The sequence below is a fragment of the Dermacentor andersoni genome, chromosome 6 (genome assembly GCF_023375885.2).
Source record: "Dermacentor andersoni chromosome 6, qqDerAnde1_hic_scaffold, whole genome shotgun sequence".
Taxonomy (NCBI): Eukaryota; Metazoa; Arthropoda; class Arachnida; order Ixodida; family Ixodidae; genus Dermacentor; species Dermacentor andersoni.
This window is the reverse complement of record NC_092819.1, coordinates 91,577,967-91,598,774: the sequence shown is the minus strand read 5'-3', so window position 1 is coordinate 91,598,774 and position 20,808 is coordinate 91,577,967. Positions and strand designations below refer to the sequence as shown.

The 20,808-nt window shown below is 44.7% G+C and overlaps 1 protein-coding gene across 3 annotated transcripts in view; it reads right to left on the bottom strand.

The window, feature by feature from the left end:
• The window catches only part of LOC129382470 (glutamate receptor ionotropic, kainate 5-like), a 46,302-nt gene that overhangs the window by 8,190 nt on the left and 17,304 nt on the right, over positions 1-20,808 (bottom strand). For all 3 annotated transcript variants that reach the window (XM_072288820.1, XM_072288819.1, XM_072288818.1), the window contains exons 2-6: positions 18,529-18,629; positions 14,686-14,779; positions 12,874-13,035; positions 8,788-8,941; positions 5,101-5,318 (exon numbers count right to left, since the gene is read on the bottom strand). In XM_072288820.1, coding sequence (XP_072144921.1) covers positions 5,101-5,318; positions 8,788-8,941; positions 12,874-13,035; positions 14,686-14,706 — 555 coding nt within the window. In that variant the 5' untranslated portion in view covers positions 14,707-14,779; positions 18,529-18,629. The remainder of the gene's footprint in view (positions 1-5,100; positions 5,319-8,787; positions 8,942-12,873; positions 13,036-14,685; positions 14,780-18,528; positions 18,630-20,808) is intronic.

Below are 20,808 nucleotides of genomic sequence, written 5' to 3'. Positions count from 1 at the left end.
GTCAGGGCTGACTCAATTGACGATGAAAATGAAACAATCGGTACAGAAAAATCAGAAAAAGTCCCACCTATCCTGGTTCGCTTCACATCTCGCGCGACCAGAGATGCTTGGCTCGGGAAAAAAACGCAACTGAGGAAATCAAAATCAAAAATTTACCTGAATGAAAATCTCACAGCACAGAACAAAAAGCTTTTCTGGCATATGAAGACGCGGGCGGCTGAAAAAAGAGTACAAGTTCGCCTGGCACAAGAATGGAAAATTCTTCGTGCGTCGTGGTCCTCGTGATCGAGTCATTAGGGTTACCACAATGGATGACCTTGACAGAATAAGATAATCTAGAAGTATGGCTTTTTATGTGCATTCTTCAAGATGGCAATCCCTTTTCAGGAAAGCAAGTACTACGACAAGCTTTCCTTCAGACAGAGCAGAGAGTTACGTAATAGAAATCAGATGTATTTGTTTCATCTGAACGCACAAAGTTTGAAAAGCAAACACGAATCTGTCTGCATGCTTCTACATGAAATACAGCATGAATTCGATATTTTAGCGTTCTCTGAGACTTGGTTCCGCGACGAATACGACGCTGTACACTTCTCAGGCTATAAGTGTTCTTCGCTGTCCCGAAAACATAAGAAAGGGGGTGGTGTCGCTATTTATGTAAAACACGATCTATGCTTTGATGTAATTTCTGAGTTTTCTGTAATACACGAGCACTATGAATCCCTCATGATCAAGTGTGCGAATACTATATTTGTGGTTATTTACAGGCCTCCATCCGGTGTTGTATCCATGTTATTAGATTTCATTGAACGTATGCTGGATTTTTGTACACAGCTTGGCATTCCCCTCATTGTAACGGGTGATTTTATACTTAACCTGCTTTCAATGGACCGATCCAAACAAGCGTTTCTGGATGTTTTTTTTTCGTTTGGCTACGAAAATGTTATTAATGTACCAACCAGGGTGACGAACAATTCCGAAAGCCTACTTGACTTGTGTTTTACAACGCGATTAATTGGATTAGTGTCGGGTGTCCTCATCTCTGATGTAAGCGATCACATGCCTATTTTCCTGTTTTTTACACGTGAGAGGAAAGTGTACCGACAGCGCACAAATGACACACGCTCACAGTACAGATTGATAACCAAGAACACGATTGCTGATTTTGAAGTGTCAGTCAGCAAAGTGGAATGGTCCGAAATATACGCATTGACGGATCCTGTCAAGGCATTCACTCGCTTTCTTGGCGTAATCAAAGACCATTATCACAAAGCTTTCCCTCTAAGAGAAGCTACAAGAAGCAAGAAATGCAGGAAACCGTGGGTTGACACCGCCCTTCTAAAACGCATAAAGGAACGTGATAGACTATTCGCTACTTTTATAAAGACAAGGCAACCAGAGTACTTAATGAACTACAAAAAAATCAGGAATAAATTGGGCCGTGATATAAAACTGGCAAGAGAGAGGTACTATGAGAATAAGTTCACTCATATTCTTAATGATTCAAAAAAAGTTTGGAAAACATTGAATGATCTGCTTCCGAACAGTGACCGTAATCCTGTTTTTGAAGTTATGGATAAAGGCGTATCTCTCACAGGGACTGCGCTGGCTGATAAGTTTAATCAGCATTTCTTACAATGTGGCGCGTCTGATGCGTTTGATGCTGATAGCCCAAGTTACAGGTCTTATATTCCATGTAGTATGAGCAGATCGCTATTTCTTGCACCAACAGATGAGGCTGAAATAAGATGCTTATTTCTAAAGTTAAAGAATTCCACAGCATGTGGTGTGGATGACATAAAGGCAGAACCAATAAAAGCTGTGGCGCTGCATATTTGTAAAGTGATGTCACACATATGCAATTTAATTTTGTGCACTGCCGCATTCCCCGATGAATTAAAGATTGCACGGGTATCGGTAGTTTTTAAAGGGGGAGACAGGAATGACGTGAACCACTACAGACCGATTTCAGTTCTCCCAATCTTTTCCAAAATAGTAGAGCAGGTCATTAACGAACGAATTTTAAATTTCTGTACTCAAAATAATATTATAACAGAAAAGCAATACGGTTTCCGAAAACACCAATGTACTGAAATGGCGCTGCTAAAGATCAAAGAAAAAAATAATAAGTAACTTTGAGGACAAGCTGTACACAATAGGATTATCTCTTGACTTTAAAAAGGCATTCGATTCCATTAAACACGATATCTTGTTACAAAAGTTAAGTGAGTACGGCATTAGGGGAACTGCTTTTAACCTAATTAAAAATTATTTAACCAACCGACTACAGTACACAAACATTTGTCATTCCAAATCGGCAATGGGTGAAATCAAATACGGTGTTCCGCAGGGGTCCATCCTAGGGCCACTTTTTTTTTTATTATACATTAATGACATCACAAACGTGCCTCTAACACCTGACATAATCATGTATGCTGATGACACTAATATCTTCTTTTCTGGTGGAAACTTGCTTACTCTCGAGGAAGAAGCAAATAATTGGCTCAATAATCTTTCAAACTGGCTTAGAGCAAATAAATTGGAATTAAACACTAAAAAGACAAAATACATTATTTTTCGGCCTCGTAACAAAATTATTGATGAGAGCTTAGTATTACAATTCCGTGATGAAGTCATTATACGTTCTACGTGCCAGAGGTTCCTTGGTGTTACGTTTGAAGAAAACTTAAGCTGGTCCAGTCATGTCGACAACATTAAAACCAGCATTGCAAGATCCATCGGTGTTATTAATAAATTAAAACATCTGTTACCTTCTAGATTAAAAAAACAATTATACTATAGCCTAGTGCATTCGCGCCTCCAATATTGTTTATCTGTGTGGTGTACCACGACGCAAACCAACATCCATAGTTTACTAACCTTACAGAAACGCATGATTCGGGTAATTGAGAATGCGCCCTATAGAAGCCACTCCGCTCCGCTTTTCAAGAAGAATTGTATTTTAACATTAGAAAACCTTATTAACAAAAAAACAGCCATTGCAATATTTAAAGAAATAAGACTCAATGAAAGCGCCTTTCTTAAAACATACCTCCCGAATGAACATAAATACAACACAAGGCAATTAACCTACGACAAGGGCAAGATCTGTACCAATTACGGCATGCAAAAGCAGGCATTCATAGTTGCAGATTTTTTGAATCATCACCCTGGATTACTCACTATAATAAATGAATCACCGTCCTTAAACACTTTCAAAAAAAAAGTGAACATGTATTTGCTGTCGCTTCAGGTATGACTGTTCATTCTTTGTACACAAATCAAATTCAGTATTGCTGTTACGTATTTCATGTACTTTTCATTTTTTGTGTATGTATCCACTTTGTGTACCATGCTTGCCCTGTGTGCTTGAGTGTTTTGTGCACTGGGAATGGGTCGGGGAAGGGGACTGACACTTAGTCAGGCATTCGTGCCTTTTTGTCAGCCTCTTTGACAGAGATTCTTTGTATTTTATTTCTGTCAAAATAAACATTCATTCATTCATTCATTCATTCATTCATTCATTCATTCATTCATTCATTCATTCATTCATTCATAATAGTTTTATTGTTTACGCTACAAACCTGTGATGGGCCCTCTCACATAACTCTAAGGCACACAAGTCGGCCAGCAGTTCGCGCCCCCAACTTCTGGCCTTTTTTGCCAACCATTTATTTAGCGTTTTTATTGCGGTAGCAACTATATGGGCACTCAAGGCACATTTCTGCCGTCGGCGCCGCCGTCGCTGTCACCATGAGGTTCCGTACAAATTTCAAGGGGATATTTAATAAAGTTGTCACACGCACACATAAAACCGTCGCCGCGAGCCGTATGCTGTATGCGCGGAGTGAAAGCGTCCGAGGGTGAGCCGGCGCACGCGATTCAATCTCGCGTGCTCGAGCGAGGAACGCGGGCCAGAAGCGTGCCCTCTCCTGCCGCGCGCGAGGCAGGGGGGGTCAGGCGAGGGAGGAGGGGCGTTCTACACCAACACCCTCTCAATATTCGAAGAGGGTGTTGTTCTTCACCGCCAGCTGCTAGGGTGCCTCGATGTTCTCCTCGCCCACCGCTTCGTAGAGTGGAGACAACCGCGGCGTCTACTACGGCGTTCACCACGCGAATGGCGGACACCGTAGTAGACGCCTTTGGCAGACGCCGTAGGGACGCGTTGCCGGCGCTCGTGTGTCTTGAAAGCGACCTACTACGTGGCCAAAGTACGCGCCCACGCGGACCTCATCTTCAAAGCGATCTGCGATGTTTGCAGAGTGCACGTAGTTCCGGTAGCTTCGTATGCGCTGTGCTTTCGAGATTTCGTTCGCGTTAAAGCGAGAGATGCGCGAAGGTCAATTCGCTTGCTGCTGCCGTGATTCTTCACTCCAGCATTTTGACAGCGAGCTCCCGCACTCATCGAGTGACATGTGTTCATGTTTACCTGTGCGCGCGTGACACCGTGCTTGTTAATTTAGTTAAGACACGTTGGCGGGTTAGTTGGTTTGAACCCATGATAGAATGTGCAAGCGCGACTGAAAAAGGACGTAGAAAGAAGCAGACACACAAAGACAGCGCTGTCTCTGTGTGTCTGTTTCTTCCTACGTCATCGTTCAGTCACGCTTACACATTCTGCCATAGTTAATTTAGTTAGTTAGCGAATGTTTACAAGTTTACACAGCCGCTAAAGCTACTATCCTTACTTCTTACAGCTATCCACTAAGTGCTATCACAATCGGTGCCTCGCCTTTCGGAAGAAACTGCTTTTCTTTTGGGGGGCGGGGGGGGGGGGGGGGGGGACCAAGCTCTAAAGTTGTTGAGACGCTACTCGTGCAGTGCTTTTATGTGACAATTAGAGACCTCGTGTTTAAGAGTGATCCTTTGCCCTTGATAGTTAGCTGCCTTTTCTGCTCGTCACTACGCTCGTGTAGCCATTTGAACTAAAATAAATATTCCTGCTGTATTCCTATTGTATTCCTGCGTATGACTATTTCATATTCGACCTTTACTGTTCTGATTCAATTCGTATTCGAAAAAGTTGATATTCGCCCACCTGTACCGAATGCCGATAATCCGTAGTCGCACTCTTTCTCGCCTATAGGTGCAACGACATACCTCTAGGTAGCGGGTGGCCACAGTGTTTTTCAGAAGGTAAACCTTGAGATGAGGCTTCGATGCAATGTCGATCAGCGTGTTGATTCTCGGCCGTTCGGATTTAACCATGAGGCAGGCGCGCATCTGGCCTGCGAAGGCGTTCATTAGCACCACGATGGCAATCCACCATACAGAGCTGACAATGCGCAGTACCGTGGCTTCAGGCATTCTTGCGGAGGCTGCAATATTGAACACATTTCATTAAAAAAATTTTGGGCCAGAGGCCCTGTTCAGCTAGTTGTAGTTGAGATTGTTTAAGTGGAATGACAGGCGGGACGGGGCCACGCAAATGAATGCACTCAGGCACGCACTTCAACGAAAGCTTTATTCGAGGCAGGTGGACATATCTATACGCATAAATATCACCCTCAAGATCTGAATAGTTCGAGTGAAAAGGCGCGGTAATGGCATTTGCTCGTGAGTCAATAGCCTAAACAGATCCGTGTTTCGATCAGCAGGTGAGGAGTTTCATACAGCAGACCAACGTTTTGTAGAAATCATCATCAATAGAAATCATTAGAGAGGTCCCCACTGCGCTAACCTAAAGAAATGAAGCTAAATTGCGCATTTGGTGAGATGTTTCGGCGGTACGACGTGAGGGACGTGAGTGAGATCCATACTTACACCATTGAGATGACTACTTTTGGGATTTTTACACCGCAGCCGGCCTGTCGTGTCTGACATCGGAATAATTAATTACTGGGCTCATTAGACCACACAAGGCCAGACATTTCACACGTGTTTAGGTCTGTCTCGGTGCGCCTCAATCACCACAATTTTTATTTCCAGAAAGCACACACTCTCGACTTATGTAACTACTAGAGAATATTCGAGATCTCTCCCAGATTGCTGACTACAACCTGGTTTGCTTGCCAGTAGGTAGACCTCAGGCTACCTTTTCAAGAACAATCGTGACTCAGCAGCATATCCTGTGTTGTACACAGAAGCCTCAACTACCGTTTCCATATGCGAGAAATTACAAGAAAGGCCCAGGTTCCAATAAGGGGTCTGAAACAGCTTAATTAGGCAGCGGGGCCCGAATACACGGGCAGTATGTGGATCATGTTCACATTGGCATGGACAATGCGGTCAGTTCTACCAATACCGCGACCACCGTCGTCGTTCCAACCCGTCTGGTCACAGCCAAATTCCAAAAGTCGTATATTACCTCGCCTTCAGAATCAGAGCTTGACGCTCTTCTTTCCGCTGTTCAGCATGTCGAGCAGAAATTACGATGTCAATGAGCAGTGTTCTGAGATCCTAAATCAGCTTTTCAAAGCCTGTAAGTGACATTGCGCCATTTGAATTACAACTCATTGTACAACTCGTTGACTTCAAGCATAACAGAAAATCGCCATCGCGTGGTCTGAAAGGAAGGCATAGGGTTTTCTTTCAGTGAGTGTCTGGTCACTGCATCGTTTTCAGCAACCATCTTGCTGATGAAGCTCTCCACGATAACTCCATAATAACGCAGAGTCCACGATCATGCTATCATCGAGAACAAACGCAGGTAGGGAAATTCGCCGAGTTGTTTGTGAGCTGACGCTTGCTCTTTCAAACACTTCGGATAATTTCAATCGTCATTTGTTCGCGCTTGATACGCTGCTGCTGCGGCGATTACCATCAGTCCTCCGCCACTGTGACACTCCACTGCCTGTGCCGCCTAAGACAGGATGTAGCCTTCACCAATGCGTACTTCTTCATTGAAGGGATTAACTCTTTTACGTGCCACCACTGTAACTATGAAAAGATCATCGAGCACCTAATCTTCCACGGCACCCACTTCGACATCCAACGTCAGTGTCTAAAAAGTGCGCTCAGCCAAATGGACGGCAAACCCTTTACAGGGGCAAAGATCCTGGGTGCTTGGCTTCACAAATCGCCAACGCAGAAAGATAGGCGAGCTCTAGGGACGTTTATTTTATTGATCAACCTGATTGTAGGCGTTTGTAGACGCGATTTGTCCACTACTTTGCTTGTCAACTCCTCATTTTGTCTTTGCCTTACATTTTTCTTTCATTCCCTTATAACATTTTCTCCAGTGCCGGCTACCAAACCGGACGACCGCCTGGGTAAAGCGCACCCCCCCCCCCCTCGCATTTCCTCTATCACTCTCATACCACAATTAGGCGAAAGCAAAGATGCCTTGCGCCTACTTGAGCACATTACAAAGTTTCTGCAGAACCCGTCTCACGACGAACGTCTACAACATCCCTTTCAGGCGCTTTCTGCCCAATTATGCACACCGAGATAGGGCATAAAAAGCAATAGCGCTGATGAAAATAATGGCGTTTGGAATGTGTCGCATACATAGTGAAATATTTCTCATTCGACTTGTGCTTGTGTGTTGCATTCCTTTGCGAATATTGAATTTGTGAATATTCCCTTGTCAATGGTGATTATTATGACATTTCTACATAGAGTTCTCGCATGGAGTCCACATTTGGTAAAGTTTACAAAACTCGCTGAAGAATCGAAAGTTTTCAATTAGTTCTCCAGTTGCTTACTTTTCGTGAGTCAAACGTGGTTAAACTGAACCTTAAATGAATGTTGTTGTTGTTGTTGTTGTAACAAACGGAATGTCTGCGTGTTTTTTTTGTTTTGTTTTACTTCATACCGAAGCAAGAGAGATGTACTGCCGCTTCGTCTGCTTGTTCCCACGGTCGTGCAGTCGCGTGCGCAGCTACCGAAACTATGCCAGTTTTTACAGTGTTCCAACGCGTGATCACGCTCTGCAATCCGCTTGTGTCTGCCTCACTATTCGTGTTGCACTGAATTATACCGGTAGTCAGGTGTCCTTGTGCACAGCGCGCAAAACCGTGTGCTGCGCTAAACGAGAGAATCCCAACAGCTCGCGCGCGAAGCCGTAAGCGGTAGTGTGCAGCACCGCAAAAAAAGAAAAAGAAAAAGAACATGAAAGCGAAGAGAAAAAAATGAAGGCGGTGTCCGTGACGTATGCGTCACGCGATCCTCGAGGTCCGGTATGGGAGAACACAGGGAAGGAATTTCGCGTGCGGAGGCTAGACGGGGCGTGTGGAGAGTGTGTCTCGCTTGACAGTGAAGCTCGCCTCCTGAAATCATGGGTTCGCGGTACTGAAATATTTCTATCTCAGCTATTAATAAGCCGATGTAAAATATTTTTACAGCAGGACGCTCCCTAGAGGACACGTAACAACTTCCAGCGTATAACCAAAATTTTCAAGTTGGCCTGGTGAGGGGTCTCTAATGACAATCTTTATTTCAGAATACGGTACTTATCGTACTTCGTACTCGAGGTTCTCTTTGTAACTTTCAATGCAAGCACGTTTCAAGTCATTTGACGATGGGAATATAGGGAATACTTATGGTCATATTCTGGCGAATTCAAATATTATGGTGAACATTATGCTGTACTGCAGAATCATTTTGGTTTTACCTAGTACAAATAACGCAAGTTCTTCGCTATTACAATTTAAGTCTTGCAAAGCTTGCTTTAACACACGTCAATCGTTCAATAATAAGATACAACAGCTTGCAACGCTCTAATATTATGCTCTCTTCTAGGCAACAAACTGCTTAGCAAACCTCGTTTTTTTTCTTTTTCAAGTACATGCTACAAGGCAGTACAAGCGTTTGCGTCCAAGAGTTCTCATGCACCCGTAATACTACCTTCGCAGAACATGTTCTCGAATAGCATCCAGAAGTGTTCGTTCCAGGATTCGAGTGCTGTGGCCCGCAGTCCTCTCATCTTGCGGAGTGCCACATCCAAGAAGGCAAGGACGATGCTAAGAAGGGCCAAAAAGAAGAGGAGCAGTGCCCATACCTGCGCACATATTGCGAACGCAAATATATAGGTGTGCGAATGGGGGAGGGTTCATACATTCGCAAGTACACGTAACAATTGGCAAATGTACTGCAGGGACCCTAAGGCAGTATATACTCGCGCATGTATTGCGAGCTTCAAGATAAAGGTGTGATACCATCTCGACCGGATGAGGTAGATATTCCCCGCGAGAATCGGGAAACGACGACGAAGTCAGGCATCGTGATGGGGAGGTATTCTGTAAGAGTCCACCTTGTGGATATGTCCATTTCGTCCGCTGCTGAAGTTCTGATTAGCTGCGCTAGGCTGCGCGTCCACAGCAGCCAGGCGCCACAGCCAATGAGAACTTCAAGAGCCGACGATATGGACATGTCCACAAGGTGAACTCTTACAGAATACCTCCCATGATGAAAACAAAAGTACAAAAGAGTGTATTCACTTAATTGGTACATGGATGTGACTCCCATTTCAGTCTCGAGCGGTTCTAATTAACACGGGGGCCAAGATGGCCTTAAATAACCCCTGGCGGTCTTGTGATCCTCGACGCCTTCTTCTGGAGCCTGTGGAAGTAGGTTCTACCGTCGAACCGGCCCTTCGCGTTTTCTGTCTTTCTTCCATCCCTTTGTGTCAGCTCGAGGTAAAGGGGTTGACGCCCTTTCGGTCTTGCGGTTGTCGACGTCTTCCCAGGGAGCCTGTGGAAGCATTATTACATTCGTCAGGCTCTGTCGTCGATGGCCTCCCGCCCTCCGGTTTGCCTTCTCTTCGTACATCCCTTTGTGTCAGCTCGGGGAATAAAATGGTTGACACCGTTTCGGAGAAGAGGGCAATTATGTTGACATGGGGAAGCCCGTTTGCACGCTTCTCACCTTTGAAAGGTTGATGTCCAGGCTGACCGTAGCAGCCTTTTCTAGGTCGAAGCAAATCATCTTGTCATGAGAACGTACGACTGAATGTCCCTCACTCCCGACAGGTCGCTCATAACAGGTGTGGGAATGGGGGAGGGTTCATACATTCGCAGGTACACGTAACAACTGATAAATGCACTGCAGTGGCCCTAAGGCTGTATTCACAGGAAAACCTTCCTTAGTCTTGCACGCGTTTAGCATACCTACTTTAGGTTTGCACGCACTCAACGTGGACCAGCGGTGTAGTTGACCATGATTTCTAGTTTCTGCTGAGCAAACGAGCATAGCATTCGTGTCGAGTGGTTTATCTCATAAAAGCTATGACGAACATAATTGTATTGCGAGATTTCTTTGTTAAGATACCAGCGGTGAGCATAGAAACTTTCGTAAAATGGTAAGGAACACAGCACACCGTTGTGTTTCATATGTTTTTTATTCCAAAAGTGTATTATAGGCAGACGCTCGCTGGCAAAACCCTGCATTACAACGAAGCAATGTCGAAAACAAACTATCTTTGGTGAGAGAGACAGAATTTCGTTTATGGAAAGGCAGAGAGCTCGGCCACTCACGCTACGCTCGGTTGGGGAATGGGAAAAGAAAACGAAAGAGGGACAGAGAATGAGGATGAAAATGATGATTATGATGGCAAGGTGATGCTATACTCGGTCTCGTACTTAGCGTGCAACGTTGTGGAAACTGCGCACGAAGTTAGATTATCAAAATGTGTCACAGCGCGCCTTTCATGATTAAGAGGTTTAGGCGTCCAGCTCGTGAGAGCTGCGTCAGTATGAGCTTGAGGCTGCCGCGACGGGCAACAAATTAAATACCCGAAAAGGAATACAAACAAAACCAAATTGATCTGAAACAGTGTTTAGCAGCCGTACATCAGGGTTTGTTGCTTTTTATTGTTTAACTTGTTTGAAAGCGAAAACATTAAATGGCTCATGAGGCGGAAAATCCGACGTTGTCGGCGTCACCAAACGATGGCCCAAAAAGGCTGCGAATTCTCGACCTTTGGTGTTAAGGCGAAGTTCATTAAGGCACAGTAAGTTAAACTGAAGTTAATTAAGGCACTTGAACCCACGACCTTTGTTGGGAGTCGAACTGATGACTCTGCATTGTGAAATAATGTCAAAGTATGGCGCGGTGGTCGCAATGCTTTAGCACTTAGTTATCCACGGATAAGTGCCCCTTGAATTCTTTTTATTTTAACGCTGAATCTAAAGACGCGCTCATATTACGCTCCTCACGTGGCGCCACCTCCTCCCCATTGGCTGCGCCGTCACGTGCCCTATGACGTACGCACTAGTAGAGCCCTTCAATGATAAAAAGCAGCGCCATCTACGCCGCCTCTTCGCACTCGTTTCTCCTCGCGCGCTCTCGCTCCTCGATGCAGCGCAACAAACGACACCACGCGTTATTGCGAGCGGGATGACAACTTTTCAGTTTGACGCTTTTGTTTTAGCTCCTGTTTATTTTCTGACGCGCTGAAATTACATCCGAGAGCCTTATTTCAACCCTGGGAAGAAGAAAAAGCGGTACGAACGAAATTTTAAAGGGAAACACGCACAAAATAAAGGACATGCGCTGTCGGTGTTTTTTTGTTTCATTACATTTGTTTGTGGTCTGCTGTCCTCAAGATTCCGAGGAATAACTTTGTAAAGGATGAAAGGCAAGGTATGAGCAACTTTGGTGGCAGGGAAGTGTTTGGGTATGCATGGTTCGGAACTTCGTTCTACGTTCTTTCTGCCGAAGCGACGTCCAACGCCTACGCCGGATCGCGTTAAAATAATGTATGCTTTGGAGTCACGACAGGGATAGCGTGGGCGCACACGTTCGCGTCTCTGTACGGGTTTCCGCTGAGTGCGGTTTGTGAATTGTCACAATTGAAGCACGGCAGCCTCAAAGTGTTCATTATAAATAGAAGCTACTAATGTGTTTTCAGTACCGCCGACTGTAACTGCTCATTTATACAGCTACGGCGTTTAGGCGAACTGAAGCAGTGACTGAAGCCACATCATTCTGGCTTCACCTGGAGCTTTAAAGAAACATTAAAATTTATTACGTTGGCATTGACTATGCGCTCTGGCTAATAAACACACAGCGTGATGGATGCACCATTCCACTCTAGGTTCTTTTTGCCGAAATCGTGCATAATCAAAGGCTCAAGTTGTTCATCCGAAAATTAATTTTAAACATTAAGCGAAAGATAAATACCATTCCACACGAATTAAACATCACACACTTATGAAACGATTCGTCGCGGACAAAAATTAATGGAAAAAAAAACTCAGTAAGGCTATTGTAAATTTTGATCGAATGAGCACGTTTCCCACAGAATTCTTAAAGCTGAAAAAATTTTTTGCTAAGGTATATTAACGCGTGCGAGTCTGATTTATTTCGTGAGTATTCTAATTGCTTAATTGGCGCTGTATGTTTTCCACGTCTATAAAAACATGCTTCAAAAAACGCAAATTTTAGTCTTTGAGGAGTCATTCCCGTTTTTCTTGTATCGAAAAACATGGAGAAACTCCACTGGAGTTATCAAGTGTGCTAAGCATAAGTTGGCCTATGCCCAAATTTCAGTTGGCAAACCCCGAAACTTAAGTTTCCCCACCCCCAAATTTAAGTAGGTGCATTCTTAAACTTCAAGTTGGTCCACCCTTACTATTGCTTTTCCATGCATTTATATGGAACTATATGTAAACTGTGGGTATTATCTCTGATCATTTTCTTTCTTTTTTTCCGATTGTTCCTTATCGCTTATAAAGCTACCAATCATATATAGTTACACTATTACGACGATTAAATGCCTTCCAATGATCCAAAATCACAAATAGCGAGTAGTGGGAGACCATCCTGGCCGACGCGGACAAGGAGACCCAGAGGGGTATCCTTGCAGTTCTGGCCAGTGTATTCTCGGAAAAGAGACCCACCCACCCACACCCCAACACCCATTACCTTTTCATTCAATAAAATGTTACTCTTTCTATCTCTCTCTTCGTTACAAAATAAGTAACTACTTACTTGAGGGTCGAAAGTCAGCAAGTAACCAGCCATGTTGTTTTCTCGAGTTTGGTTTCTGCCAGCGAAAACATTGACTGGCCTCACGTAGAAAGGCGAGGTAGAGTCCACTAATTCATCCCGTTTGGCTGTCCTGGCGACGGTGGGCATGGTGAGATTAACCACCTGGAACGGAATCCACCGCTCACAGTCAGCGTTGAGTTTTCTCCCACAAACAGATTTCGAGCTTCAGCAATCGTCCACTTTTTAGGGGACGACTCACGAACTACACGATTCGCTTAGAGTTTCGCCTTAGAGTGAGAGAAATATGGCTATGCTGAAACCGGAGAGCCTAACGAAGAAACGATGAGTCAGCAGTCTGTAATGAAAATGAGATGGTATCCAGAAGTTGAAATTTCTTCAATTATTACAGCGCTCACTCTGTCAATCAATTACAAGAAAGGGAGACGGAGACGCTTATTAAAGAAACATACCTGATAAATAATCTGCAAACCTACGGAACGAGAAAGCTAGAGGTAACTAATTATTTACCAAGCGTATAATTAAGCCACAAATGTCAAACTTGTGTGAAACATTACTCCTCATATGTCCTCCCATTCCGCAGATCGTGAACATGATGTGACGTAGAGTTCATCCAGGACACTGGGAAACATTTAAGATAAATACTACATGACACTCTGAAGCGCTTGCGACGCAATATTTTTTTTTTCAGAACTACGGTTTCACTGGCTCTGTTGAACCTTCCTTCCCCCCCCCCCCCATCATCCATACGATTCAGCCTATTTACATCGCGATAGGGATGATATGGACACTCCAGGCACAATTTTGCCACCGGTCATGGCGTCGCCGTCGCCGTAACGTTCGGTATAAAGTCCACAGGCAATAACACTTTCGCCGCGCGCCGTATGCTGTATGTGAGAGTGAAAAAGTGCCAGAGGAGCCGACGATCGCAGCTCAATCTGCCGCGCGCAAGGAAGGAAAGCTGCGACGAAACGCGCCGTCGCGCCAAAGGCCTTAGGGGTATACGAGGCAGGAAGGGGGGAGCGTTGTTCGCCGGCATCGACTGTGTATTTCGCTTTCACGCGCAAGGGGAACCGTAGATCGCGGCTCGCCATCGCGCGTGCAAGGTAGGAAAGTGGTACGGCAGCGTGAAAGGGAGTTTGCGCGGTCGCGCGTGCGTTGTGCCTTATTTTAAGAGCGTTCTGCACACGGCTCATACTTTTGCCCGCGCTGTGTTCTCCCCGCTCAGCTTGCGTTGAAGCGATAGAAAGCGCGAAGGTCTCTTCACTCGCTGCTGCTGCCGCGATTCCTCCCGTAAGCGTTTTCACGGCGAGTGTACTCGGTCATCGATAGCGATGTGTTCATGTTTGCCCGCTCTCGCTGACGCCATGCTTGTTCATTTAGTTACTAAGCGAATGTTTTTAATTCTATACGGCCGATAAAACTACTATCCTTACTTCGTGTAGCTGTCTACTAAATTTCTATAGCAATCGATGCTTCGCCTTTTGTGCGAAACTGCGATTTTTCTCGAGATGTCAACTCTGTAGCGCACTCAGCTTATTCCGCGCATTGGGCGAATTTCGGACGCAGTTCGTAGATGTTTTTATGAAGGGCGACCGGTCAGTAAGAAACGGTTCTGATTGAAGAACAGTCATCGACGATCGTTGATAACTCGTGCTGAAGGCGAAAGTACCACGCGTCTTCGCTCTCAGCATGCACACAGCGGCAATTTGAAAGCGCCAGGATTGGCTTTACTCCACGGTTAATAGACCAGGGATGGCGTGTTAGAGGTTCCATCCAGAATGCTTTACTCACGTTGTTTATGACGTCAGCCATCAGGCCAGGAGCCCAGGTGCCGTTCTGATAAGGAGTTCCATACGTAAGCTGAGAGGGCAGGTGGTAACTGTACCTACGAAAAGCAAGCGCATCCAGGCTATTGTAAGAGGCCGGATAAACAAAGGCAGTTAACGCGCATAGAAAAACGAGCTATGTACCAGCTCCTTTTAAGCTCACTTATGGGACAAACGCACACATTGCTGTCCGTCTAATAAATGTGAACTCGGCAATATACAATAAATCGAAGGGCAGAAGTCAAGTAATATTACGTAGTGTTTTCTCCCAGTCATTCCTAAGATATTTAATTTAGTAAGCCTCCCTGCGTGAGGACACAATTGTCGAATTGTCGAAATTGTCGGGCTGGTAAGTTTCCTATCTAAATCTCACTCTTATCTGTAGCGCTTCCAGTAGGTGTCATTGGAAAGTGTGAAGTACCGGGCGCGCAAATTATTGTTGTAGAGAGCCAAGCCATAGGGATGCCAACTAGAGACAGACAGTGGAACGCCGTCTTGCGGTAGTATGTAGAGATATTAGTATGCAAAGTGTGTAAAGAACTAAATAGAAGTTGGGCAAAGGTAGGAAGTCTACCTTTGTACTGTGCATTACCCACCTAGTGGTACTGTACATTACACCGAAATTTCTTGATCTAACGAATGAGAATTTAAAACGAGGAAATTTTGAAAGATAGAATCATGCGTTACTCAGCAGTAAGCAATTGTAAACAAGAAACGTAGAAGGACGAAAGTTCAGAAGCGGCTATGAAGAGCTTAGAATCTCTCTTTGCACTTCTTTTAACATAGCACATCCACAAATCACAGTTCTAGAATCCCGATGCTCTGAATATTAGGAGTATGTCGAAACTCTAGATTTATTTATACGGAGTACCAGGAGGTACCGAACGAGAACCAAGGGACCACTCTCCTCTTGGAGGTTCAAGAGGCGTCCATAATTAGCCACTATAAGTGAAGAGAAAAGAGAGAAGATGCACGGTGCGTGGCTTGCACGCGAGAATGACACGTGGCAGCAAACGAGGCTCATGTCACCACTGTAGGAACCGCACACCTGTACAAAACGTCTAGCTCGTTTGTTTTCCGGAATCTATCTGCCAGCCGTGTCGTGCTCGTGGACAGGCCGCTAAATACGCATCTCTATTCTGCTCGTCGCTTTACGCCACTGATCTGTAATAAAGTAGAGATCAGTGGCGAATTTTGGAAGTCTCCTTAACCTGCCAGAGGAAGCCGCTACAAGTTAAAATGATCTTGGAAGCTATCATGTCCGAATGTCCGAATAATGAAACGGGGCTCACGTAGTAAATAAGTGACATCAGTTACAGCTTCGAAGTTATCTATGAAAAGGTACCAACGACCTGCTGTAAGCTGAAGTATAAGACAGTTATTAGTACTTGAGAAGCCCACCGAGCGAGTGTTGGCTAGTCGCAAGAGATATTGGAAAAATTCACTCGCCATCCCGGCCTACCGGCTCTTCGAAAGTGCATGTCCAACGAGGCTGCCCAAACTCACGAATACGACTGCTGAGGGGAGTACGCAATGCTTCATTGCTCAATTTCTCCTGCGGCACATTATTCAGCCACAAGAGAATGTGGCCGTACGGACTTCATCTGTGCTGCCATTTCATTTCCGTTTGCTGCTCCTCATATATTCACACTATTCCTAGGGAGTTCTAGGTTTGCGTTGCATATCCGTAGCAGTGCTGCAGCAACAATGCAATTAGTTGCTAGTCTGGTTATTTTTTATATGAAAGGATAGTGACGTTACTCCCCACGTCGCAAGCTGCCGTCGCGGTGGCAGCTCGCGCATCCGTAATCTTTACTGTCAAACGTATGCGGGGAGTGCTACCTACTTCACATAGTTAGAAGGAGTACGTTTTAATCAATCATGCTGTTTGGATCTTTGTGCTTCCTCTTTATTGGAACGAATGCTTTGCACAAGCATGTATGTGCTCCTCTCTTCAATGGCTGGAGGGATTTTTTTTCTTTTTTGAGTACTACGCCGCGAAAAATCCCGACCAACTAGACGCTAATAGCTCCGCAGTAAACAGTCGCAATATCGCCAGAAGAGCGCAGCGTTTTACGCGATAGCAAAGTTTATCGCAACGGGGGATGATGCCGATGCTTCTAATAATGGTGGTGGTTCATGCTTTGGGCTTGCACTACTTTGAGCGAAACGGGTATAGTAAACGTCAAGTCTAACATTTTATTGGGCGCTCACTAACGCTGGCTGTTTTCCGTCGGTCTCTTCTGGAGCACCATTGAGGTGCGACGCCCGCAATGCCACCGGCGATGGTCCTCATCACTACGACATTCTGAGACGTCTGGTAGCAAGCAGGCTACGGTTCGTTCTAGACAGCATCAGTTGCCTCGCGTGCTGCGTCATGCCAACATGTCGAATCAGCGTATTGTTGCAACACAGTCCAAGGAAATTAGCTGCGACGCTGAACCTTGCTGTCGCTCTTTATGCTCCGCCTTTCGGACGGAGCTGCCGAGTTCTTTTCTAACCTACAGTCTGCGATTTAAAATTCTGAGAACCACTGTGGGCCTGTGCTGTACTACAAGGCACATTAGAAAATTTCGGTGTTCATTTTAGACAGTTTTAGCAGAGCGTTTGCTTGCGCTCCGCTCCGCACACGTTTCACGCGCACCGGTGGCTGCATAGAATGCATTGATTTCGCTTATCTAACAAGCGCGTCTCCCAGAGACGCCACTGACGTGCTCTCAGCTTGGCGGTAAAACGATTACGATAGCAACTACACGCCCCTTGACGCACCGCTAAATCAGGTTCCTAGCGGAACGTGGTCAGCGTCCCACGTTCCGCTGCCGCTATTTGTGCTGTGCACACGCGCGTCAGTGTTTCCGGTAGCGTTTTGCTGAGCGGCTGCGTGCCAATTGTTGTGATAAGCCGGTCTGAGCGGACCGGACCGTAAACGCTCTGCTAAAACTCTCTTTTATCTATGAAGAGATAGCGGATGGGAGCGTGGAAACTATTTTGCCGCATAAACGGAAAAGGCTTTGTATTGGTGCACTTCTACCTACGAGAGCTTCATGTCCTTTTGACGCGTTAATTCTCGTTTTCTTAGTTATCTGGTGCAATTTTGTAGGTATTTTACAAAACCGCCACGCAGCATCTAAAACCAGAACGAGTATATGCGGCGTAGCAGGAAGAGTGTTTTAAATGTTCGAAAATAACACTGAAGCGACAATTTCTAAGTTTCGTTTCTTTATTAACTCCTCCAACGAACTATACGGAGGCTCAGACAATTTCCCTTGTGAGCTGCGTAGCTTGACGAAACCGACAGGACAGATTCGAACTTGGCTCGGTGCCCACGCGCACGACAATGAGCGGCAAGTGGGAAGGCGTGATTACGATTGCGTGCTCGCGGAGACGCATGCTGAACTATCTGCCGGATAATACATTTAAACTAACCTAGATAACATTATATTCTGTGCTACAACACTAGTCTGACAAGAACGAAACCAAATGGCGCATTTTTCATCAGCCAATTTCGCATAGGTTTCCTGCAAGGTGCGTTCTCGAATTTTTTTTTTTTTCAGTGCCATTCCTCCCGATATTTCGAAGCGTCAAGAGGGCCGCTTGTGCGTCATATCTCCTGGCACAGTTTATTAGCTGCTGCAAAAGTCATGCACGTGTGTCACAGTGGAAGCTTATTTTCAATATGTTCTTTTGGTCAACACTCTCGTGTGGTATTTCTTGTAATTCCCTAGTGATTATTCAGATTTAGTAAGCCCAACCTTACGCTCAATTAAAAAAAAGTAAACCCGGCAAGCCCGAATCGCAAGTCACTCACGTGCAGTTGAGCACTTGTTGCAGTGCAGAGCAAAACGTGTCCGTAATTCCTGTCACATGGACAGTCTTGTTTATTACCTTGACCTCAGCGACCAGGGGTGTCTGGAATAAAACACGAAATTTCAGCCACTATAATAATTACACTGAACGAGCTCAATGTATTCAGTGGGTCGCTATATTGAGCCCGAAAGCCTTTTTTTTTTTTTACTACACGAGTAGAGCGCACGCAAGATGCCGCAGAATCATGCCACTCCAATGCACCATTGTGCTTTGTTCGAAAGTGACCCTCATTTCTTCAATGCCGAAATGTTTCGCTTGCTTCTATCCATGCCTACTCGCCACGTAATTTGAATCAACTAACTGACAAGACTTCACAATTTGTCAAACTGTCTCAAAGCCTACCTTCTGTGCTCAGTAGGATATTAGTTCCACAGGCCCCACGGATATGACCGTGTGTCCCATGTGAGAAAAGATCTCTAAGCGTATTCTCACAGTATCTCATCCAAATATACGGTGCTGGAATATTTCGCCGTGCGTTTCTTATTGCAAGAAATACCTTTACGGCAGATCTTTACTCGTAGCCGAGCCTGATTACTTCATTCTTCAGTATTTGTCGGTACCATTTCCTGAAAACCCTGTCATAAGCAAACATTTAGGTTATATTTTTAAGCATAGCCACCTCTTGATGTGCAGTAGCCGTATCTCCTGTATACACACGAAAAGTACGATGATGCTACCTTCAAAAAGCTACTAGTTCACCAGTTGCAGTGCTCTCGTTTAAAAAAAATAATTTTTTTCAGCTACGTAAGAGACACAGCAGCTTTCTTTTTTTTTTTTGTCTTTTGGGTTCCCTTTCCGAGTCTCTAATCTTTGAAAAGAGTTTGTAATCTTAGCATGCCAACAGTTATGGTTAACATTGCTATCCGTAATCACTCCATTTCTCAACCGTTTCTACAAAACGACTGTTATCCAGCTGGATAACGCTGGTTAAACATTCTTGCTTCATTCCCTCTGTACTCACTCGCAGTTACATTAACTTCTAAAGTAAAATTTTGGCCGCACCAAGTGAATCACGATTTATTTATGCACACGTACCGGCAAGAATCCCACGCGCAGATGACAATGCATTCTAGTAGCCGTTGCCAGCAGTTCTGGCACTGCAGGAGTGATTCCTTGTGCCTAAACCTTCACCTTCGCAACTGTAGTGACCTTGCGATTCCACGCTCACGCCACCGACACTCCGAATATTCATATTGTCCAAGTCGGGTGGTAAATAGCCCCCTTTCCAGATTGACCTCTATCGCATACGTTTCTACACACCTAAACATTCGATGTGATACGTTCCTGCAAAAGCAAATACTGCATACTCCGGGCACGAATGTAGTGTTTACCAATGCATACAAACGCGTCATGTCACATTGAGGCCCACTACATGTAATCTTGTCGCGAAACGTGAAAAATGTTTGGTCGTGTATTTGCCGTATTACAATAGCCATAGTCTAGGGCCATATTCTAACCGCCTTCGAGCCACACATGGAGGTTCTGGCAGCGAAGATAAATGACGTAAAATGCAGGGCATAATTCACAAAGCTTCTCGTTCGGAAGTTTCTTCGGCATCGGTGGGTCGGTTTCGCTAATAATATGTCCAGTATCAGGATTGGCTAGAGTTTTCTATTAAGAACATTTCTAGTGTAATGGCGTTTTGTGAACTTGGGCCTTACTTCTCGCTTCGCCTTGTCACTTCTGCTATTTGTGTTTTTGCAACCTTTCGAATTCGACTGTTGCACTACTGTGCAAAACTCTTTCTTAATTTATGTTTGCTGCAATCGAATTTCAACAACTTCGATGGTGTTTTACAGATCTTCAGAATACCAAAGTAAAAGGAACACCAGCAGTAGTGGTCACAGTAGGCTATGAGTGTTAGCCAGTTACTTCACCTTTCATCTATCGCACTCTGGAACACACTACCGTTACATATAAAAACACTTAAAATTCACGAATTTAAGAAACAACTAGAAGATTGCATTCTGTCAAATACTGATGCCTAGTTCATACTCACAACCATTCTTTCAGGGTGCCTTCATTTCATTTTTCATTGCCATACCATTAGGCTTCTGTTTCTGCCTTACATATACTTTCGAGTTAGCAAATTGTACTGTGTTCGTCACATCACCTACGCTGCTACTTTATTAGTTGTCAACGAGATTATGTTGCGGTGCTTTTTTTTTTCATGACATTTATGCACATGTATTTCTTCAATCATGCTATTCATACTAAAGCC